The 25,099-nt window shown below is 41.0% G+C and overlaps 1 protein-coding gene and 1 long non-coding RNA gene across 3 annotated transcripts in view; one reads left to right on the top strand and one right to left on the bottom strand.

Annotated features, from left to right (window-relative positions):
- The first annotated feature begins 299 nt into the window (after positions 1–299).
- LOC104970843 (uncharacterized) lies at positions 300–22,489 on the top strand. The gene is made up of 5 exons (XR_009495023.1): positions 300–1,265; positions 3,786–3,892; positions 20,197–20,323; positions 21,313–21,407; positions 21,934–22,489. It is a non-coding gene; the product is annotated as an uncharacterized lncRNA (long non-coding RNA).
- A 7-nt stretch (positions 22,490–22,496) lies between these two features.
- Positions 22,497–25,099, bottom strand: part of CD96 (CD96 molecule) — a 96,639-nt gene continuing 94,036 nt past the window's right edge. Inside the window, exons 13-14 of one of the 2 annotated variants that reach the window (XM_024976461.2) lie at positions 24,816–24,939; positions 22,497–22,906 (exon numbers count right to left, since the gene is read on the bottom strand). In XM_024976461.2, the coding sequence (XP_024832229.1) occupies positions 22,798–22,906; positions 24,816–24,939 (233 nt within the window). In that variant the 3' untranslated portion in view covers positions 22,497–22,797. 2 annotated transcript variants of the gene reach the window in all.

Genomic DNA, 25,099 nt, shown 5'->3' with positions numbered 1-25,099 from the left:
CCCACCCCTCCGCTGCCCGCCCCGACCCCCACATTCTGTTACTCCCGCCTTCCTTCGCTTATAGCAGCCGCAGAGACTGCGGGCAGGGCAACATGCACGCTTGGACGAGTCAGAGCTTGGATCGGACAGGTCTTTCCGCTGGCCTTTTACACTGTCAGCACAGAGGTTAAACGCAACCACACGTTGCCCTCCTTCTTTCCCTTACACACACACACACACACACACACATACACACACGCACAATGACAATTACCCAGGGAGTATATAACATTTCCAATAAACCATACAGGCAGCAGAAATATGAGAGATAAAGAGGCTGAGAAAAGAGCACTATATCATATCTGAATGACAGTATCAAGGATGGTTTGTATTTCAACCATTACCTAATTAAGATTCAGGTACACACTGCTACTGCTAAGTCACTTCAGTCGTGTCCGACTCTGTGCGACCCCGCCCCTAGGATTCTCCAGGCAAGAACACTGGAGTGGGTTGCCATTTCCTTCTCCAATGCGTGAAAGTGAAAAGTGAAAGTGAAGTCGCTCAGTCGTGTCCGACTCCCAGCGACCCCATGCACCACAAGCCCACAAGGCTCCTCCATCCATGGGATTTTCCAGGCGAGAGTACTGGAGTGGGGTGCCATTGCCTTCTCCCAGGTACACACTACGTATTCCCATTTTGCAGAAATGGCAATAATGATACTTTACATTTGTATTGCCTGTTGTTTGGAACCTTCTTCCAAATTCTTTGTCCCATTTGCTCTTCACAGTATCCCTAAAAGTCAGGCAGGGTTGGTGGTAGGTTGGTGGTACGACCCCCTTTTCATATTCGAAATGAAAATCCGGGAGCCTTCTGGGAACAGTTCATGTGGCGGCCCTATTTGGAAATCCCATTTTGGAATAAGATCCTTGAGCCCAGAGGCTTGTGGGCACAGAAACCCATTTTTGTGCTTTCTTCAATATTCCCTACACTCTCAGATGGTCCTTTTCCACGGTGTAAACTATAGGGCCTCTGTAATGATGAGAACTTTGTACATAGATAACCACAGGAACACCCTTGGCAAATAGGCAAATGGAGAAAAACAACCAGACCTTGATGGTGGGACCCTGGAGGGTGTCAGGCCAGGCAGCTCCCCAGTGACTCCGGAGGGCTTCCGGGAAAAGGAAACAGTAACTTCTGCCAAAAGCAGACAGAAGGCTCCTGTACAAACAGACCTACAGGTCAGCTGACACTTAATCACTGAATGGCCGCACCTCCTCATCTCCAAGGTAACTACACAGCAGCAAAGCAACTTTCTGTACACTTAACTCTTGCTATATAGTGCCCCCTTTTGACATTTTATTAAATTTCCTCTTCTAGCCTATTACTAACATTCGTTTAAACCTGCTTTTCAGCCTTTTGAGCTGTGTAATAATACCAAAAGTTTTGTTTGTTTCCTGAAGGAGTGAGTGAAAAGTGAAAGTGAAAGTCGCTCAGACGTGTCCGACTCTTTGCAACCCCATGGATTACACAGTCCAGGGAATTCTCCAGGCCTGAATACTGGAGTGTGTAGCTTTTCCCTTCTCCAGGGGATCTTCCCAACCCAGGGGTCAAACCCAGGTCTCCTGCATTGCAGGCGGATTCTTTACCAGCTGAACCACAAGGAAGACTTGGTAATGAAAAGAAAGTCTACACTATTTATCATGCAGCTTCTGATTTTTAGAGAGCACTTCAGTGTAAGTGCTGTACATGTTGGGAATGACTGTCACCTAGCAGTTTTAGTCAATGAAATGCCCCCTCACCCCCACCCCATATTCTTGAAGGAGTATCCCAAGATTTACTTTTGAAATGTCATCTTTTCTGGGCTTCCTTAAATGTACAATTAAAAAAAAAACTCAAACAAAAGCTGCCTAAAGAAAACAAAAAGTGTTCTTTCAGCTTTACCTGGAATGTTAATTTCAATGACTTTTCCCCCTTATTTTTGAGCTCTTAGTGGAAAGAAGGAGCAGAATAAGAACACATTAAACCTTAAACTGAGAGATATCACTGAGAGAGAACAAGAGAAGAGGAACCACTTCAGAATGAGATGTTTTGCACCTCTGGCAGTTTTCAGTCAAAACTACTTAGATCGTGTAAGAAAACATTCAAAAGAAGATAGCGTGCTCTCCATATATTCTTGAGTCAGTCCTGGAAGACATTTTGCAGGTGAAGACACAGCCTCTAGTACAGTACTTGGCATGTAGCATGTGTTCTATAAACATTTGTTAGAAGGAAGGAGATGCTCAGTAAACATGCCCTGCTGGGTTCCAGGTAGTACCTTAGAGCAGTGCTTTTCAACCTTTAATGTGCAAATCAGCCATATTCTGATTGAGTTGGTCTGAGACAGGCCTGAGAGTCTTCATTTCTAACCAGATTCAAGCTGCTTCTGCTGCTCCTGGTTCAGACCACGCTTTGAGTAACAGGGCGTTAGGAAATAAACTCATTTGCTAGGTGGGAATATGCACTGCATTTTCACTCTCTTTTCTGAGGTTTTATAACATTGTAATATCACTTTTATAATGAAAAAATAAACTTGCATTAAAAATCCCAGCTAAGAATTTCTAAGTATTAGAGAATAATTTTTCTGTCATACTGTCTTGGAGACCAAATTACAAGTGGGATTGTTATACTATGCCACATTAGCTTCGGAAAAACCAATTTTAAAATATAGATTAATACCTAGAATATGAATAGTTAATATTTTGTTACATACTATATTATGAAAAAAATTAAGCAGCTGCTTCTGTTGCTGCTACTGCTGCTAAGTTGCTTCAGTCGTGTCTGACTCTGTGCGACCCCACAGACGGCAGCCCACCAGGCTCCTCCGTCAATGGGATTTTCCAGGCAAGAACACTGGAGTGGGTTGCCATTTCCTTCTCCAGTGCATGAAAGTGAAAAGTGAAAGTGAAGTCGCTCAGTCATGTCCCACTCCTAGCGACCCCATGGACTGCAGCCCACCAGGCTCCTCCATCCATGGGATTTTCCAGGCAAGAGTACTGGGGTAGGGTGCCATTGCCTTCTCTGAAATTAAGCAGAGAGGAGACTAAATTAATAGGAGGATTGAATTTTAAAGCAAGTCCATTTTAATTGACAGTTACAACCAAGGGAGTGTTGATCCTGTGCAAATCATTTTGATAAGTGCTAGGAATGGAGGAAAAGTTAAAAGCTGGCATATGATGAACGTCAGATAATATATAATCCAGAAGAAAAGAGAATCAAATATGTGAATGTCAAAATGTAATGTGAGGCTGAATGAGGGGTAATAATAATAGAGGTGCATGTGGAGGACAACTACATTTTGATGGGGGAAGGGCCAAGATTTGCATTAAAGAGAAGGTGGCATTTCAAGCCAGGTCTGGAATTCTGAGAAGAGTTTCTACAAGTGGAAAATGGGTGGAGGGCTTTGGTGCATGAAACAGATTGTATAGCTGGGAAAACATAAGCAAAGCTATGACAATGAATGTGAGATATGAGAAACAGATAACACTCGAGGGATACATGGAAAATAGAACTCATTTACTCTCATTGGACCATCACAAGAGCTCAATGAGTTAAATACTCTTCCTAGCCCCATTTGACAAAGGACACTGACGCTTAGAGGCTACATAGCTCTGCCCTAGAGCTCATAGCTAGTGGCAGAACTGTGACCCCAGTCTCCTGATCATTGTGCCAATGGCTTCTCATCATATGTTACCTATTATTATTGCAAACCTGGTAAAGGATGTTTAAGACCACAGTATGTTAAAGAGTTCGGACTTCCTTTTTTACAGATAAAAGGGGCCATTGCAAGTTTTTGAGGAGAGAAAAATGATCCATACTGTATATAGAAGATAAGGCCAGCATAATGAAGAATTGTTAGAGAAATACAGTCATTTGGGTAAGTTATTGAAATCAGTTATTTAAGCAGGAAAAAAGTGAAAAAGCATGCAGAAACTCTGGTGCACAGAGCACCTTTGAAACTTTGGTGCTTGTTTCTTGGTTCTCACTTCTTATCTCCAAGGACCTATAACTCAAGGGCCACAGTAGACAGCCTGACTTCCTCTGGGATTATTTTCATCACTTGAAATTCTCATCAAAATGTTCATCAATTAATCAAACCTGTTTCTCTGAATACATCTTTAACTTTTATTTTCTTTTCTGGAATTGTTTTTCTCCATTACTTGATTAAGGACCCTACTGAATTCCTGAAGAGGTGACTGCAGGCTTTGTCCTGTCTTGGAGGCTACATTATTTTGGAAATGTTAAAGACGGTTCATTTTCTTTGGAATCATTTCAAAAGTGAACACTGATGGTCCCAGAGCAAACGGCTTGTCCTTTGGATATGCCTGGTTGGCAGGGCAAGATGGCCTGGGTCTTGCTTGACTGAAGGCACCCTAAGAGCTTCAGAGGAAACATGTCAACTTAATGATGCTGAGGCTGAGGCTGGCTCCGGCCCCCACTTCCAAGACCCTGTGTTACCTTCTCTCTCAGGCTGTGTGCTTAATGGGAAAGGAACGGCCCAAAGAGCATTACAACCAGGCATGTGTTTGTTCCAGGGACATGGTCTGGAGGTGGGAGTTTGTACGATGCTTTGAGTTCCACAGTGATGCCTCATTCATGACTTTTTTTCCTGGCTGGAGGATGTGGTGAGGGTGAGGAATTGAAATGATGAGCCAGATAAATGAAAGAGGAAATGGAGTGTAAGCCTGCTTTGCTTTGCGCCTTATACCAGCAGTTTATCTCTAGTCATTCTCAGCCCCATTTCCCCAATACAGTCTCCCAAAACAATGTGATAAGGATCAGAATAGAGTGAAGAAATGTCCCCAATATGGGCAGTGCTGGGGACATGATGACAACAGCAACAATTACCTTCAGGAAGAGTGACATCATTGTAGCAGCTCGGGACATTCAGGAGCCTCTGTGGAGAGTCGTCACGAAGCACACTGCCTTGTGGACGTGTATGATACACCTCAGACATTCCTGACATGAGGAATGAGTCAGGACCTGGGGGTCAGTCATTTTGTTGATTTGGGCTAGAGCCAGAGACCTCGTGGTTGTGACCCAGACCCAGGTGAGTGTCTTTAAGAACTTGAGTAAGGAGCGGCAGCAGCTTAAACAGGAATTGTCCATATGTGGCTCCACCTTGTGCCTACCTGGTATTTGTGGTCAACAACCAGGATTCTGTAACAAGACAAGAGTGAGTGTATGTAGCAGTACCAGCCCTGAGATTTTTCCTCCAGATGTGAAAGCTTGGTGATCAGGAAGAGCCTCTGAGCCTCTCTGTCTTTTTTTTTTTTTAAGATAATTTTACTTATTTATTTATTTAGGCTGTGCTGAGTCTTTCCTGCTGTGTGAGCTCTTTCTAGTTCTCTGGCTGTGAGGAGTGAGGGTTATTCTCTAGTGCAGTGCATGGGCTTCTCATTGCCATGGCTTGTCTCGTTGCGGAGCGCAGGCTCTATGATGTGTGGGCTCCACGGCTGTGGCACACAACACGGGTTTAGTTGCTTCGTGACATGTGGGATCTTCCAGGATCAGGGTTCGAACCTGTGTCTCCTGCGTTGGCTGGCAGATTCTTTGCCACTATGCCACCAGGGAAGTCTGCATCTCTGCGTTTTTTTATTTACTAGACATCAAGTGTTTCTGATATATTTAAATATTTCCTTTAACAACACATGTTTGCTATAATACTTTTGAGAGAAGCTAAATAACAAATGATGATTGCAAAATTAGTTCAATGTCCATTTATTCCTTCTAGCACACCATATTCCTGCAGCCTCTTCCATTCTCCCTTCCCACCCACCCCTTTCACTAAAAAAAAATGTAATTGAGGGAAGCTCCACATCTTTATCTTTCCAGTTAGCTTGTTTTTGCTTAGCCAAGTCAATGCTTTTTGTTAGCTAGTTAGCTATAAAGTGCCTGATTTAATATGTTATGGAGCCACCTTCTGGTAGTAAAGGCACACTTCATGCGTATAGTAAGTTCCCTTTCAGTTACCCTAAAAAAAAAATGTCTCCACATCACCAGCACCAATAGAACAGCTGGGAACTTACTAAATACAGACTCCTGGTTCACACTCCAACCCTACTGAATCAGATCCCCTGGGGGTGGCATCTTTTTTTTCTGTCTTTAAAAAAAGCTCCCCAGGGGATTTTTATGTCTCACATGCTTTAGATCAACACTTTGGCATATCAATCAATTTCTTAAAAAAAAAAAAAAAGTTAGGATAGGTAGAATGGCAGTTCTTACCCACGTTGTGTATAAGTTTAAGTGATTAGTGAAAAATATTTCGGTTTAACTGGCAGGAAAACCATCCGCTATCTCTACTTACCCCACCCCAAGGTTCTTGGAATTATCCAAGTGGCATCAGTTGTTAGCATGTGTGTGCACGCTGGTAGGCATCTTCATCATCACTTGACCTTCCATCACAATTAGTATGACCTCTGTACATTTGTTATTCATTTGGCAAATAATGACCTGATTCCACATTTTGATTTGCTGACATCATTTGGAAATACCATGTTGCCACATCACCTGAATGGTAAACAACATGTTAATTGACAGCAGATATTATCATTCCCTCCCAATCTTATTATTAAAATTATAAGTTTACAAAAACAACTTCAACCAACACAAATAAACCTTTTTTAAAAACAAAGTAAATAAAATAACCAATCGTTAGTATTTTCCCCTTATCCACTCTCTCAATATTAGGTTGTAGTCAAAACTCTTAGTATGTTTCTTGGCTTTTTGAAGATTTGGTTTCAGAGAATTCTGATCTGCAGAAATCTCTGCAGCTAACCTTCCACCTCAACTACGTCTTGATGCACCCTTCCTAAACTGTGCCCACAGCTGCTGCTTCCTTTTAGTAGCAAAAATAGAGAAAGTAAAATTTACCTCGCACGTTTTTCTGTTTCATGTGTGCATGCTAAGTCACTTCAGTCGTGTCCGACTGACCCTTGGATTGTAGCCCACCAGGCTCCTCTGTCCATGGGATTTTCCAGGCAAGACTACTGGAGTGGGTTGCCGTGTGCCCTCCTCCAGGGGATCTTCCCGACCCAGGGATTGAATCCAAGGTTCTCATGTCTCCTGCATTGGCAGGGGGATTATTTAGCACTAGCACCACCTGGAAAATCCCTTTCTGTTTCAGCCAAGTCAGAGTTCTCGAAGTCAGAGTTTGGCATAATAATGAAGTAGGGAGGAAATGAGTCCCTAAGACTGGAAGCATCCAAGCCAAGTTAACAATAAGACAGGGAGGTGGTGAAAACTTCGATGGAAGATTGAACTACGTGAGCTTTATGCTCCTTCCAATCATATTCTGCTTTTCCCCTTCTCTGAATATAAAGCTGTATCTTTACACACTGAAGCCATTCATCCCTCCCCTCTTTATTACACTGTTTTACTCAAATCTTTTACTTCTTTTGCTGGACTTGAGACTACTGGAATATCTTTTCTAGAAATATGAAACCAAAGTTCTAAAATCATGCTGCTACCAGCATAAACTTGAGTTGTGATTTGGGGAGTGGTTTTATAATAAAGTCTTTATATTAGTTATACACTCTAGCCTCTGCTCAAGGCCAAAACTCAAAATTTTCTCTACTCCTTCCCCATATTCAACACCTAGGATGAAATGCTCTGATCTCAGGAAGCCAGTCCTAGAAAATACTTAGTGAAGTTCTCAGCATGGGGAGTATGAATGGCCAGGATGGGAGTCATCTCTGGTGTTTCCAGCGCCTCAGTCCTGGTGGGACTGGTGTGTGTGTGTGGTCCGAGGGCAGAACTCCTCAACTCTTCCACCTGAGGTGCCCTGACCCTAGAGAAGGGTATGTTCATACTGCCAGAGCCCCTGTGGTAATCATTCATCCTGGCATTTCTTTCAACTTGAATGTTTTTTTTTCTTACAAATTCATTCAAATTTTGCATATATGAACAGCTAAAACAGCTTAATAACAACAACAACAAAAGCCCAAAACTCAATGAACAAAGAAGGGCAGAAGACTTAGGTAGATCTTTGTCCAAGGAAGACACAGATGGCCAATAAACACATGAAAAGATGCTCAACATTGCTAATTACTAGGGAAATGCAAAATAAAACCACAATAAGGAACCACCATACACTGCTCAGATTGGCCATCATTAAAAAATCTACAAATAACAAATGCTAGAGAGGATGTGGAGGAAAGGGAGCCCTCCTATACTGTCAGTGGGAGTGTAAATTTGTGTAGCCACTATGGAAAACAGCATGAAGATGTCTCAAAAAACTGAAAATGGAGCTGCCATATGATCCAGCAATCCCACTCCTGGGCATATATTCAAAGAAAACCATAATTTGAAAATACACATGCTTCCTGGTGTTCACTGCTGAACAATTTTCAATAACCAAGACATGAAGCAACCTAAATGTCACTAACAGATGAACAGATAAATAAGATATGGTGTGTGTGTGTGTATATATATATATATACACAATAGAATATTACTCAGCATCACTGACTCGATGGACATGAGTCTGAGTGAACTCCGGGAATTGGTGATGGACAGGGAGGCCTGGCGTGCTGTGATTCATGGGGTCGCAAAGAGTCAGACACGACTGAGCAACTGATCTGATCTGATCTGATCTGATATAAAGGAATGAAATAATGCCATTTTCAGCAGCATGAATGGACCCAGAGATGATCATACTAAGTCAGAAAGACAAATACCACATGATATCACTTATATGTGGAATCTAAAATATGAAACAGATGAATTTATTTATAAGACAGAAACAGACTCACAGACATAAAGAACAGACTTGCAGTTGCCAAGGGGAATGGGGGTGGTGGAGGGATGGATTGGGAGTTTAGGATTAGTGGATGTAAACTATTACAGATAGAAGGGATAAACAACAAGGTCCCATTGTATAGCACAGGGAAATATATTCAAATTCTGTAATAAACCATAATGGAAAAGAATATGAAAAAGACTATATATATGTATATAACTGAATAACTTTGTTATATACCCAAAACTAAGACAATATTGTGAATCAACTATATTTGAATAAAAAACTGATTTTGTTGTACATCTATTCAGATCAGATCAGTCGCTCAGTCATGTCTGACTCTTTGCGACCCCATGAATCGCAGCACGCCAGGCCTCCCTGTCCATCACCAACTCCCGGAGTTCACCCAGACTCACGTCCATCGAGTCAGTGATGCCATCCAGCCATCTCATCCTCTGTCGTCCCCTTCTCCTCCTGCCCCCAATCCCTCCCAGCATCACAGTCTTTTCCAACGAGTCAACTTTTCACATGAGGTGGCCAAAGTACTGGAGTTTCAGCTTTAGCATCATTCCTTCCAAAGAAATCCCAGGGCTGATCTCCTTCAGAATGGACTGGTTGGCTCTCCTTGCAGTCCAAGGGACTCTCAAGAGTCTTCTCCAACACCACAGTTCAAAAGCATCAATTCTTCAGCGCTCAGCCTTCTTCACAGTCCAACTCTCACATCTATACATGACCACTGGAAAAACCATAGCCTTGACTAGACATCTATGACACTTGAATAAAACTGATGATCTAGTTTTCTCTGGTGACTTTGAATCCCTCTGGCACACATCCGTATCAATGGGCATTCATGACCCCTAACATGAGAGTCTCAGGTCTGAGGGAAAGGCATGAAGAGTCTTATTAGACATAGCAAAGCTCTTGGTTCCCTCATGCTCTGATCCAGTTCAGCAAGGTGGAAGACTGTTGCGTGGATTTCAGACAAAACTGGAATTAGTATCCATCCGCCCAAACTGTGGGCAACATGGAGCAACAGCAGTTGGAGAATCAATGACATAGGCCGAATTTCTCTGGCCATTAGAAACAGGACTATCTCCTTAAAGTAAGAGAGGACCAAAAATTCCTACCTAAGACTTAACTCTTTGCTCTTGATCAGGAAAAATCTTCACTTGCAGAATTCCCAAGACTATTCTTTGATCTCTGTTCGTTTCCAAGGCAAACCATTCAATATCACAGTAATCCATATGCCCCAACCATTAACGCTGAAGAAGTTGAAGTTGAACGGTTCTATGAAGACCTACAAGACCTTTTAGAACTAATACCCAAAAAAGATATCCTTTTCATTATAGGGGACTGGAATGCAAAAGTAGGAAGTCAAGAAACACCTGGAGTAACAGGCAAATTTGGCCTTGGAATATGGAATGAAGCAGGGCAAAGACTAATAGAGTTTTGCCAAGAAAATGCACTGGTCATAACAAACACCCTCTTCCAACAACACAAGAGAAGACTCTATACATGGACATCACCAGATGGTCAACACGGAAATCAGATTGATTATATTCTTTGCAGCCAAAGATGGAGAAGCTCTATACAGTCAGCAAAAACAATACCAGGAGCTGACTGTGGCTCAGACCATGAACTCCTTATTGCCAAATTCAGACTTAAATTGAAGACAGTAGGGAAAACCACTAGACCATTCAGGTATGACCTAAATCAAATCCCTTATGATTATACAGTGGAAATGAGAAATAGATTTAAGGGACTAGATCTGATAGATAGAGTGCCTGATGAACTATGGAATGAGGTTCGTAACATTGTACAGGAGACAGGGATCAAGACCATTTCCATAGAAAAGAAATGCAAAAAAGCAAAATGGCTGTCTGGGGAGGCCTTACAAATAGCTGTGAAAAGAAGAGAAGCGAAAAGCAAAGGAGAAAAGGAAAGATATAAACATCTGAATGCAGAGTTCCAAAGAATAGCAAGAAGAGATAAGAAAGCCTTCTTCAGCAATCAGTGCAAAGAAATAGAGGAAAACAACAGAATGGGAAAGACTAGGGATCTCTTCAAGAAAATCAGAGATACCAAAGGAACATTTCATGCAAAGATGAGCTTGATAAAGGACAGAAATGGTATGGACCTAACAGAAGCAGAAGATATTAAGAAGAGATGACAAGAATACACAGAAGAACTGTACAAAAAAGATCTTCATGACCCAGATAATCACGATGGTGTGATCACTGACCTAGAGCCAGACATCCTGGAATGTGAAGTCAAGTGGGCCTTAGAAAGCATCACTACGAACAAAGCTAGTGGAGGTGATGGAATTCCAGTTGAGCTATTTCAAATCCTGAAAGATGATGCTGTGAAAGTGCTGCACTCAATATGCCAGCATATTTGGAAAACTCAGCAGTGGCCACAGGACTGGAAAAGGTCAGTTTTCATTCCAATCCCAAAGAAAGGCAATGCCAAAGAATGCTCAAACTACCGCACAATTGCACTCATCTCACACGCTAGCAAAGTAATGCTCAAAATTCTCCAAGCCAGGCTTCAGCAATACATGAACCGTGAACTTCCTGATGTTCAAGCTGGTTTTAGAAAAGGCAGAGGAACCAGAGGTCAAATTGCCAACATCCGCTGGATCATAGAAAAAGCAAGAGAGTTCCAGAAAAACATCTATTTCTGCTTTATTGACTATGCCAAAGCCTTTGACTGTGTGGATCACAATAAACTGTGGAAAATTCTGAAAGAGATGGGAATACCAGACCACCTGATCTGCCTCTTGAGAAATCTGTATGCAGGTCAGGAAGCAACAGTTAGAACTGGACATGGAACAACAGACTGGTTCCAAACAGGAAAAGGAGTACTTCAAGGCTGTATATTGTCACCCTGTTTATTTAACTTATATGCAGAGTACATCATGAGAAATGCTGGACTGGAAGAAACACAAGCTGGAATCAAGATTGCCAGGAGAAATATCAATAACCTCAGATATGCAGATGACACCACCCTTGTGGCAGAAAGTGAAGAGGAACTCAAAAGCCTCTTGATGAAAGTGAAAGTGGAGAGTGAAAAAGTTGGCTTAAAGCTCACCATTCAGAAAACGAAGATCATGGCATATGGTCCCATCACCTCATGGGAAATAGATGGGGAAACAGTGGAAACAGTATCAGACTTTATTTTTCTGGGCTCCAAAATCACTACAGATGGTGACTGCAGCCATGAAATTAAAAGACGCTTACTCCTTGGAAGGAAAGTTATGACCAACCTAGATAGCAAATTCAAAAGCGGAGACATTACTTTGCCAACAAAGGTCCGTCTAGTCAAGGCTATGGTTTTTCCTGTGGTCATGTATGGATGTGAGAGTTGGACTGTGAAGAAGGCTGAGCGCCGAAGAATTGAGGCTTTTGAACTGTGGTGTTGGAGAAGACTCTTGAGAGTCCCTTGGACTTCAAGGAGATCCAACCAGTCCATTCTGAAGGAGATCAGCCCTGGGATTTCTTTGGAAGGAATGATGCTAAAGCTGAAACTCCAATACTTTGGCCACCTCATGCGAAGAGTTGACTCATTGGAAAAGACTGTGATGCTGGGAGGGATTGGGGGCAGGAGGAGATGGGGATGACAGAGGATGAGATGGCTGGATGGCATCACTGACTCGATGGACGTGAGTCTGGGTGAACTCCGGGAGTTGGTGATGGACAGGGAGGCCTGGCATGCTGCGATTCATGGGGTCGCAAAGAGTCAGACACGACTGAGCGACTGATCTGATCTGATTCTTTGATCTGCTGAGATCTGTTCAGACCATGGATCCTCACCTGGCTAATTGGTGTTTTTTTTTTTTTTTTCTTCTTCTTCCAGTTTTCCTGAGATAATTGACATATAATATTGTGTAAGTTTAAGATGTACAGACTTGATACATATATATGCTGGAAAATGTTCACTACAATAAGGTTAGTTTATACATCCCTTGCCTCACATAATTACATTTTGTTGTTGTTGTTATGGTGAGAAAATTTAACATCAGTTTCTTTTAACAAGTTTCAAACATGTAATTGCTATACGGTACTACATAAACTGGACTTCCCAAGTAGCGCTAGTGATAAAGAATCCCCCTGCCAATGCAGGAGATGTAAGACATGTGGCTTCGATCTTTGGGTTGGGAAGATCCCCTGGAGGAGGGCATGGCAACCCTCTCCAGTATCCTTGCCTGGAGAATCCCATGGACAGAGGAGCCTGGTGGGCTACTGTCCATGGGATTGCAGAGTCGGACATGACTGAAATGACTTAGCACGCACTGCATAGTCACTCTGCTGTTCTTTGGATTCTCTAGAACTTACACCTCTTGTAACTGGAAGTTTGTGCCCTTTGACAAACGTCTCCTCATCCACGCCCCTCCCCTCCCCTGTATACTTATTTTGGTGTCTGTATACTTATTTTAGTTTTCACTGGTTCCCTGGATCTGGCTTTTTCTCTGCACCTGTGGATAATCTGACTGATTACACCAAAGAGAAACTTTAAAACTGACCCAGAAACCTATTCAATCTAAAGCATCAGCCAAACTACCCAGATTGAAGCTCTGGTCTCCTCTAATCTGACAATAAGAACGTTTTGAAGAATGTATTTTTCAAGTGGATGGTGTGAGACATGGAGTAAAAAAATCCCATAAATCTCAGCCCACCAGATTGAGTGAGAGACTGTCACTTGTTTTAGCTTAGTTCTCTGTTCGGCTGACATTTTTCTTTCTCCTCTTCGCTCATTTGCCACCTCCTGTCACTTACTCATACCATATGTAATTGAGCACTAACTTATCCCAGACCTTGCCCTCGCTCTGGGGTTGCTGAGCTGTGTAAAGTAACCTCACACTCCTGAGGACATTCCAGTCTAACAGAGGAGTTCATGGCCTGCGTTTCCTTGACTGCGAGTTTCGATTTGAACATGCCACCAAAGCAGTACAACAGACTAGAAAGTTTGGTCTTGGTGAGATAGAGTATCTTTACGTATTTATTGACTAAACATACAATGGTCCAGCTGTTTACTAAAAATTTGAGACATGGATAAAGTTCTGTAGTAGGAGGGGAAGTGGCTGCTGGGTCTTCTGCTTGGGGAGCCTCCAGTAGGAAGGCTGAACGGGAGCTGCATCATCCCTCACTGCCTTGTGTGCGGCATCTTGCACAGGGACTGCTTTGACTTTGAACTGTTCCCACGATTTCTGCTGAGGTGTCAGCAGAAAACACTGCTTAAGGGTTTAGTAGGAACCAAAGTTTCTCTCTTCAGTTGAATTCTTCAAGGTGAATTTGGGAGAGACAGCTTAGTCTCTTTTGATATAAAGTGGTTTAATGGTGAGAGGAAAAGTTTACCCTGGAGTTCTAGGGAAATAAAAGAATTCTATTCATTTCCTTAAGAAAGAAAAATTGATTGAAGTTTTGGGGGCTCCCAGCCAGTACCTAAGGCAGAGTAAGCAAGCCCAGAAATGCAACAAAAACACTGAATTTGCAGGATGAATCCTCATTGATATTTGCCTGAACTTTGAGATTAAGCAACATTTAGGAATAGAGAAAGAAAACTCCCTCGAATAAACAGATCTTTGCATCTCGTCATATTGTCTAAGGGTTGCCATGTTTGAAAAAATAGGCTGGTTTTGAGTCAAATCAAGCATTATTTATGTGTGCTAAGTCACTTCAGTCGTGTCTGATCATTTTTTAGGGTCTTACTTAAGCACTTTTTTCTTAAAACTTTATATTTGGAAATATATTCAAACTTCAAAAATGTTTGCAAAAATAAAAAGAGTAAAAAAAAAAAAAACCCACATATCCCCTTTACCTCGATTCATCTATTGTTAACATTTTTATCATCTGCTTTTCTCTCTCTCTGCATATATAGTACATATGCATGCATGTATCTATGGATATATGCATACATATGCACGGACCCACTTGGGAGTAAGTTATATATACTTTATGGCAGTTTACTCTAAATACTTCAGTGTGTATTTCCTGAGAATAGGAATATTCTCTTACATAACCAGAGTAGAGGTATTGATACTTTTATCTAGTCTTCTGCCCATATTCCAATTTTGTCAGCTGATCTGGCAAATGTCAGCTCTGATTTTCCAGATTTCCTTTGTAGTTTTAACCCCTCCAGAAAAGGATCCAGGCTAAAGTTGTGTGTGCATGCTCAGTCGCTAGTCGTGTCCAACTCTTTGCGACCCTATGGACTATAGAGCCCACCAGGCTCCTCTGTCCATGGGATTCTCCAGGCAAGAATACTGGAGTGGGTTTCCATTCCCTTCTCCACGGGATCTTTATTCTCGGTCTCATGTTCCTGCATTGGCAGGCGGGTTCTTTACCACTAGCGCCACCTGGTGGCAATGAATTGCCATGTCTTTTAACATTTGTTCTGGGATATTTTTAAAGCCCCTTTTTTGGCCTTTAGACATTCTCATTTTGTGTCTATCTGATGTTGCTTTGTGACTGAACTCAGCTTATTCATTCTCTGCTTTAATGCTGCAAAGGGAATAGTGTGTCCCCCCAAGGGTATAAAATCTGAAGGAGCAGATGTTCATCTGTCCCTCACTGAAGTTAATTTTGATCACAGGTCAAATTGTTTAATTTCTCCACTACATAATTGCTGTTTCTTTTTCCTCTCTTGTAACTAATAAGCATACTTCAGGGAGACCATTTTGAGGCCATGCAAATACCTTGATTATCACGAAAATATCCTCCTTATTTAGTATTTGTCAATGAATCTAGCCTGATTTGATCTTTACCATAATGATTACAAAATAATGACTTTCCAACTCCAGCGCTCTATATTTACCAAACAGTTCTCAGCATTCTACTGTAGGCAAAAGCTCTCTCTTTCCCCTTCCTTCCCCCCTCCCTCCCTTCCTCCTGTCTCTCTAGATCTCTCTCTTCCTATGTATCTGCTATAAGGATTTATGAATTCTTACTTTTTTCAGTGGCTTCTAATTCATTAGTATACGTAATTATATTGGCATTCAAATTGTCCTATGTCTGTAGGAGTAGGAGACTTCAAGCTGACTCCTGCATCCTTCTAACATACCCTCCAACATTTTTTTGGAATGTGTTATTTTCTGATGTAAGACATACCAGTCATACATTACATCTATTTTGCCCTTAAGCAAACATTTCTCTGAAAGTTCTGATTCCTTTCAGCATGAAATTATAGTGAACAAGATCTGAGTGTCAGATGTGCTACTAGAATACCTTTGCTTCTTGGTTCATTCAGAAGACAAATGTGGGAAAGACAGGCATGCATAACTACTTACAACACATGCACAATCAAAATTACCACCACCAATAGGGCCAGGTGGATATCATAATATTAATCTACAAATTGTATACATAAATAGTTATACAGACACATTCCTCCCTTATTTTTCCTTCTTTCTTACACAAAGGTAGCATATTATATACTCTTTGCTTTCTTCCCTTAATGATGTCTCCTGGAAATCACTTCGTATTAGTCAACAGACATTTTCTTTCTTGATTTTACAGCTGTACAGTTTCCATTTTTTAAAAAATTTACTATCGTTTATCCTTTCAATCTACTGTTTGGACATTCAGATAGTTTTTTAGTACTTGGCAATGACAAATAATGCTGTCAAGAATTATCTTGTGTATATATAGTTTGATATTGTTGGAAGTTGAGCTTCAGGATAAATTCTTAAAGAGAAACTGCCAAGTCTAAGATAAATTAATATGTAGTTTGGTTTGATACTGTCAGTTCCTGTCCACAGTGGTTGTTCCATTTTGCATTCCCTTCAGCGACACAGGAGAGTGCCTGTTTCCCCACTGTCTTGACAATAGAGCATGTTGTCAAACTTCTCAAATTCTTGACAAGTGAATGGGAAGGAATAACGTCTCAATGAAGTTTTAATTTGCATTTCTTTTAATATGAATGAATTTGAAATTTTTTTCAAGTGTTCAAGTGTTATTTACATATCTTTTTTTGTGAATCATTGGTGTCATATGTTTGACCCATTTTTTTCCCCACAGAATTTTTCGGCTTTATTATCCTCACTATTTGTAAGTTCCTTATCATTTTGCAAATTATTTATCATTCTTTATTTGTGATTTATGTTGTGGATATTTTCACCCAGTTTATCATTTGCCTTTTCACTCCTCTTTATTATCTGCAAATTGTTTTTCTTTAAGTAGTCAAATTTATCGATTTTCTTCTCTTTGCATCTGGAAATATATATATATATTCATACACAGACATAGTTACAGTAGTATGTATACAACAGTGATATAGGACATGTGTATATATATATATATATATACACTATAGTATATGGATATATATGTTTAACTATATAGTACTTTATACTATAACTATATATATTAGTATATATACAAGTATATATACTATAGTATATGTGTGTATATGTTTAACTATATAATAATATATACTATTACTGTATTATTACGATATTTAACTATATAGTAACATTATATAATACATTATACATTATATACATTGTAATAATAGTCTATATATGTATTATACAAATATAGATACCAGATCAGATCAGATTAGATCAGTTGCTCAGTCGTGTCCAACTCTTTGTGACCCCATGAATGGCAGCACGCCAGGCCTCCCTGTCCATCACCAACTCCCGGAGTTCACTCAGACTCACGGCCATCGAGTCAGTGATGCCATCCAGCCATCTCATCCTCTGTCGTCCCCTTCTCCTCCTGCCCCCAATCCCTCCCAGCATCACAGTCTTTTCCAATGAGTCAACTCTTCGCATGAGGTGGCCAAAGTACTGGAGTTTCAGCTTTAGCATCATTCCTTCCAAAGAAATCCCAGGGCTGATCTCCTTCAGAATGGACTGGTTGGCTCTCCTTGCAGTCCAAGGGACTCTCAAGAGTCTTCTCCAACACCACAGTTCAAAAGCCTCAATTCTTCGGCGCTCAGCCTTCTTCACAGTCCAACTCTCACATCCATACATGACCACAGGAAAACCCATAGCCTTGACTAGACGAACCTTTGTTGGCAAAGTAATGTCTCTGCTTTTGAATATGCAATGAACCTATACAGACATATAATTATAACCCTAAGTCCAAACTTTAAGTTTCACTCTTGATGTACCTTCCATGGGTTTTGACTGATGTATTATAACAGGAATCCACCAGTTTCATATAGTTTCACATGCCTAAGAGATGTTAACTCTTTACACAGTTGACGGGTCCATCATCAAATTTCCTTTCACAACTCATATGACTGTTGTTTCGTCCACTTCACTTTGCCTTCCCAGTGCCTCTGAGTATTTTCTGGTGATAGGTGAATGGCTTTAGTGCTATGATCAGTTTCGTTTGGTGGTATGACTTTTTTGGACAGTAAATGGGAGTTGTCTGACAGAATTCTGGGCAGACAGATTCTGGGTATTTATCAAGGGTAGCTTAATGAGGCCCGACCTGTGTTCTCTTTTTATGTCGTCACCTTGGGTTTGTTACTCTTCTTTATTTCCCTCAGTGTTGCTCCTTATGATCACAATCCCACAGAGCCTTTGAGCTAATATGAGGGATCTGAGTGAGCAAACCAACAAAAAATGTAATCGAGGTTGTTGTTGTTGTTCAATCGCTCAGTTGTGTCTGACTCTTTGCAACCCCCAGGGACTGCAGCATGCCAGGCTTCCATGGGGTCACAAGGAGTCAAGACATGACTGAGCAACTAAACGACAACAACTTTGGTTACGTTCTTTGTTAGTTTGCGAATTCAGGTTCAGTTCAGTCGCTCAGTCGTGTCTGACTCTTTGCGACCCCATGAATCGCAGCACGCCAGGCCTCCCTGTCCATCACCAACTCCCGGAGTTCACCCAGACTCACATCCATTGAGTCAGTGATGCCATCCAGCCATCTCATCCTCTGTCGTCCCCTTCTCCTCCCGCCCCCAATCCCTCCCAGCATCAGAGTCTTTTCCAATGAGTCAACTCTTCACATGAGGTGGCCAAAGTCCTGGAATTTCAGTTTTAGCATCAGTCCTTTCAAAGAAATCCCAGGGCTGATCTCCTTCAGAATGGACTGGTTGGATCTCAGGAGAGTATAAAGATGCTGGTTGGGGAGAAAAATTTAAATTCTATTGTTCTCATTCCTTTGTTAATTTGCACCCAGCCAATGCCTAGAGCCATTAGAGAAGCACTAGACAGGGGTTAAGAGTAATTTCAAAAGTGTTCCCTGGTCCTGATCTAAAGTCAAGTTCTTTTGCTGTCTAGTTGCATCTCCCTGGCTGTAACATTTAGCCTTGTTAGCAATCAGAGAATCCAGGGAAAAAAAAGTTGAGAAATAAAGAGTTCTGTTCCCATCATTTTACTGTGTGGTTTTGGCTGGAACCTCAGCTCATTTCTGCGAGTTAATGTCTTTTTCTCCTATCGTGGTAACTTCTACTCACCATTTCCGATGTCTCTGCTGGACATTCAAGCTTCATCTGGTGGGCACAGCCATGGTTGCTGTCTTCAAAAACTCAGGCTATGTCTACAAACTCTCAAAAAACAAAGTTTCTGTGTCTCTGTTGATTCAACCTTCAAGTTCAAGCCCAAATCATTCTCCGAAATCAGAGTGCTGAGAGGGCTGCCTTCAAGAACCTCTCCCCCTGCTCAGAGCCTCTGAAACAAGGTCCTTTCTTTCATCTCCAGCCTTAGTTAGTTTCTTTAAACTTCTTTCCAGCTTCTGATCTTGATTATTTCTTTTCTCTTTTCATTTCCTAGTCATTTCTTTTTCTTTCTTTTTTTTTGCACACTTTCCTGGCCATCTTACCCCAGGGCCCAATTATTTCTACTTTCTTTTTTTTCTATCAACAATTTTCAGAATATACTACCTTGGCATTAGAAAAAAATCAATATTTACTTAAGTGCACAGAAAATAGCTCTTGTCTATAGTAAAAGGAGATACCAAAGAAATTAAATATCATGATATAATGGAGACTGATCACATTCTGGACTGGAATTCAGAGAGCTGGCTCATCATTTTGGCTCTATCACTTTTAATTATGTGACCTTGGGAAGTCGATTTCACATACTCTAACTCTTTATTTATAGTATGACCTCTAATGCCCAACATGATCATATATTTTATGATTTTAAAGATCTACACTGCAAAGTTAACTTGGTCAAGCCAACCATATGTTCATTAGCTAAAACAAAACTTATGCTGAATCAAGGAAAATGATTATTTTGTTTGAATTAAGTTTGACTTTATCTCTTACTCTAGTACCTGAGAAAGACCTAAAATATGTCTACTTCTGGACTTATGTGTATAGATTAACTTTTGCTATAATAATGATGAGTAACAATCAGACTCTTTAATAATGCACATTTGAGTTAGGTTGGAGATTGGTTTGTCTCAACTGGGCCTGGTTTGAGTGTTTCTTCTTGGAGCTAACAGCCTATCCTGAAAATGTTCTTTTTATGATTATGGCAGAGAACAAGAGAGTGAGTCCAATCACACAAGCAACTTTCAAGTCTTGGGTAAGTCAGGTCCATGATATTCCATTGTCCAAAGCAAGTCATATGGCCAAGCCCAAGGTCAAGATGTGCTCATGATGCAGGTGAGTAAAGAAATGAATATTTCTGAACAACAGTGTTATCTAACACACCATCCTTTGGGAATGAGTGATTAAAAGGCTTATGTATGGCTTCTTCTTAGTGAAAATTAAGTCAATAATGAAGGCATTCAGAAATCTTAGGGATTAGGGTGCAAAGTTGCTACTTCTCCAGTGAGACAGAACTAAATCCACTTGTAGAGAGAGGAGCTGCTGGTTTGAGACAGGCTCTCTGAACTTAAAATTTTTAAGGTGCAGGTGAAAGTGTCACTTTAGTCAAATGAGGGAGGTCAAGATCATAACACTGCCTGAACAGCGTCTAGAGTCCTTCTGTTTTGCAGAAAAATTCCTCTAAATCACAGAATGAGTATCCCTCCATGAATAAGCAACTGTTCACTCTATTCAAGTTGGAGATGAATTTACAAATGTTGACCAGAACTTATTTATAATAAAACCAGAAGAGAATATTTCAAAGAGATGGCTAAGACAAAAGCAGCATAAGACACTTGTTATATGATAGACTGAAAATTACATGACTTATTGTACTGTACAATTGTCTATCCCTTTACCAAAATGATCTAAACATCCTCCAACTCTGCCAATTTTTACCCCAATACTTCTACTACTTGTATTCATGCCTCCTAATTGAATAGTAAAAATAAAACCATAATGACTTTTATACAAATCAATGGTGATTAAGTTGTATTAAAAATAACTACTCATGAAGCAATAGTCATATATGTATATATGAAGTTAGTCTTTCTTGAGAACTAATGAGAAATTGAGGGTAATTAAGGCAGGCAAACATTAGTTTATTTTTCCATTTATGGGACTGTATTAGTTATCTATTATTCTGTAATACATTATGTTGTAGTTTAGTTGATAAGTTGTATCTGACTCTTTTGCAACCCTATAGACTGTAGCCCACTAGGCTACTCTGTCCATGGGATTTCCCAGGCAAGAATACTGGAGTGAGTTGCCATTTCCTCCTGCAGGGGATCTTCCCAACCTAAGGATTGAACCTGGGTCTCCTGCTTGGCAGGCAGATTCTTTACCATTGAGCTACCTGGGAACCCAAACTTATTAAACAGTAAGTATTTATTATCTTACAGTGTCTGCAGGTCAGAAATTCAGATGGGGTTTAATTGGGTAGCTCTGACTCTCATGAAGTCCCCGCCAAAACATCAGGTGAGGTTGCAGTTACCTAAAGACTTGAGTGGGGGCTGGAGGATGGGCTTAACGACCTCGCTCAATCAAGTCTGGCTGCCTGCTACTTGCCGCAGGAGGTCTACGTTCCTTGACAGGTGGACCTCTTGGTAGGGCTGCTTGAGTGTCCTCAGAGCATGGCAACTGGCTTCTTCCAGAGCAAGTGATCAAGGACAGATCAAGGCAGAAGCTACAAAGTATTTTATGACCTAACCTTAGAAGGCATATTCTAGTCATTTCTGCAGTTATCTTCTTGGTTATACAAGGCCTGCGACTGGTACTCACTCACAAGATAGTGCAAGTCTATGACTGAGTGTGAATCGCTCCTTAAATTTTATACCCTGACTGTCTTAGCTACCAGATATCTGGTTGTTGGCTTGTTATCCTTATGCTCTTTCCTCTTCCTATAGGCAGGAGCCTGGGCTGAGCATGATGGGAGGAAGAGTGAAGGAAGATTAGAACTGGGGTTCTTATGCAAGGTATTCTGTTTTCCTCCAGTGAAAATAAACAACTGGATTTCCATACAAAGACTAATTGTATTTTCCCATTATATGGAACTCTCATTGAAACTTTCACATTTTCATCGTATAATTTTCCTGGGGAATGCAAGACACCCCAGGTGCTGAGTTGCTCAGTCATGTCTGACTCTTTGTGATCCCATGTGACCTGCCAGGCTCCTCTGTGTATTATCTGGATTTTCCAGGCAGAATCCTGGAGTCAGTTACCATTCTTTTCTCCAGGGTACTTCCTGACCCAAGGACTGAACACATATCTCCTGTGTCTCCTGCATCGGCAGGTGGATTCTTTATCTCTGAGTTACCTGGGAAGCCCTCCCTCAGAGATGAACATAATTTTGGCTAATAGTTTAGAATGTTGGCAGATGCCCCAAAGAGCAGATCTGGTATGGACATAAGTTTAAAACCCTTGTCATCACCTCAGGGAATTAAAAGTGAAAAATAAAACACTGCAAGCATTTTTTTTTTCTTTTTCTTTTTTTTAATGCGGCAGCCTAATTTACACTTCTTACATAAGCAAGAAAATCCTTGTAGACTGCACTGGTGGAACGCTTCACATCGCCTCTCAGTCTTGTTTAAATTTCTGGCATATGCAGATTAAAGAGGATCAGCTTTTGGGAAAACAGGTCATACACTTCTGATATCCATTTCAGCTGCAGAAGAGGCTTGGCTAGAGGGCGATTATATTAATAAAGCACGACATCTACTTTTTCGACAGGATTCTAGCAGAATTTTGTTGTGTGTCAAAGCCTCAGAGGACTAGAGTGTCTCCAGCTCATGACAAGGCAGATCACTTCCAATGGACTCCTGAATGCAGGTGTACTTGATGGGAGGTGGAGGTGGCTTGAAAGGTGGAGGTCTTTGCATGCTAGGAACAAAACATTGCTCATTCAAGGCTAAGAAGGTTAGGGGTGATGTATGTATGCATAATATATTTTTAGAAGGGAAAAGAGAAAGTGAAAGAGGCATGCTTCCCTGGCTCTCTGTTTTTTTCCCCTGGCATAACCTGCTTGCTAGTCCTGTTAGTATCATTAATTAATATTTTTGTGATATTTTATAATTTGTAAACCATTTTTTATCATAGAGTTATATAATTTGCATTTAGGAATTGGGTATTATTGCCACCATTCCACAGATAAAACTGAGGCTCAGAGGTTTTAAGCAACTTGCTTAAGAGGAGCAGACCAGCAAGTCAAGCCTTTTAAACAGAGCTTACACTCTCCATGGCAACTGCCTCCTAATAGAGGAAGTGTTTCTCTTATGTAGGTTAAAGCATTCCTCCAGAGAAAAAATTTTCAGATTCTGGAACCAAAGATGGCAGTTTTTCTGAGTCCCTTTGCTAACCTTACCCCCAGCCCTCACCACACACTCATTGTGTGTGAACCAGGGGGAAGGTTGGGGGTGGGAAATGAACTTGCCTGAGTCCCTGAGTTGATGGATGGCACCCGCATCCTTTCTGTTTGTATCAGGGAACACTCTTAGAGTCATCTCTGTATAAAGAAAGTACTGGTCTATGTTTGCACAATTCATCTCTTTGTCTAAAGTACATAAGCATAAGGTGAGTGTGGGATTTAGCTGTACAAATGCTCCAGCTCTCTTGCTATCAGGAAATAGAGGCATATTTGTGGGCAGACTCAAAAACCTCTACCCCTTATCTATCAATCCACAGTACCTTAATTTTTCCTTAGCGGGAGAGAGAAGGAGAGAGACTGAGAAAAACAGAGGGGGGTTGTCTTTCATCTCTATATAACACAGACATTTGAATATAGAACAACAACAAAAAAATCAATTCAGATTTTCAGATTCCCGTTTTCTCATTTTAATATAAAAATCCCCAACACCTATTACCTGGTTTTCTGGTGCGTTAGTGGTGACAATATATATTAAAAAGTGGATAGCATTCTAAGAAATTTGCAATTCTGTTTTTTTCTGGGGAATTAGGAATTTCTTAAGGTCACATGGTGGCCAAAGTGTAGTACCTGGACAAAAGTCCAGAATTTCTGATTTGTGGTTTGGTGTTTTATTCACCACGGAACATCCCCTGCACGTGGTTAGAGTCTTCAAGGATACACTAAGTAGAAGGCAGGCCACACAGTCAATATTATCTGAGACAGCAGTAGTAAGATATGTGGAGGATCAACTTTGTGTATTCTGAAGATCTCCTCTAAGCATGGCCTGAACCAGACCGATCCAAAACAGCCAAGTCAGAAAAGTGAGCCTTAACATTCCACGCCATTTCAGACTTCTCAGTGGAGGGAGGAGAGTTCTGGAAACCATTTCAATAAAACAAAAAGACTGCTTTCTTTTCCCCATGGGGAGAAAGGATAAGGGCAGTAAAAGCCCATTTTGCTGAAAAGCAGCTGGAAATTTCTTAAAATTACCTTTCTTACTCAATTTCACACTTCAGTATCTAGGCTCACCTGGGCCCGGGCACTTCAGAGATGCATGAAAATGAAAAGAATAATGAAGATTAAAAAGAAAAATCAGTTTCAGTTTTGAGGTGATGGGAGCCTCCATTCTCATTTCGTGCCCACTGATGTTCCATCCAGTGAGTGCTTCAGCCTGAACAGGTAGAGGTGCACCAAGTCTGAAGTGCATCTCATTCCAACTGTGTGGTACTGGGGAAGCTGGGCAGCCTCTCTGAGCTTCTCTAAGCCTTATTTCCTCAGTTACATAGGAGAGAAACACTACTATCTAGGAATGATATTTAAAGTGTTGAGTGAATATTTTCTGCTGAAAAAAGTAACTGCTCCTGCATGTCTCCATACTATACTCACATTTCTTTTTGGTACTGACACCATTTTCTCACTCCAAGACCAAACAATACGAAACAGGAGAGGAGCAAAGCTGCCACAATCACCGGCCAGGACATTCCATCTTTGGGCTTACTGATCACAGTACCTGAAAAGGGCATAAAGAGAGATGAACTTTAATGCCAAAGTTTGGCAACTGGGAAGCAGGATGAATTGAATTAGTTTGCTTACCTGCAACATGCATTTCCAAGGGCCATGGGGTGTTCATTGATCACAATCGTGCTCTGGGATCATTTTTATGACTTGTT

This window comes from Bos taurus, chromosome 1 (assembly GCF_002263795.3).
Source record: "Bos taurus isolate L1 Dominette 01449 registration number 42190680 breed Hereford chromosome 1, ARS-UCD2.0, whole genome shotgun sequence".
Taxonomy (NCBI): domain Eukaryota; kingdom Metazoa; phylum Chordata; class Mammalia; order Artiodactyla; family Bovidae; genus Bos; species Bos taurus.
The sequence above is the reverse complement of the archived record's forward strand: the minus strand, read 5'-3'. Positions and strand labels throughout refer to the sequence as shown.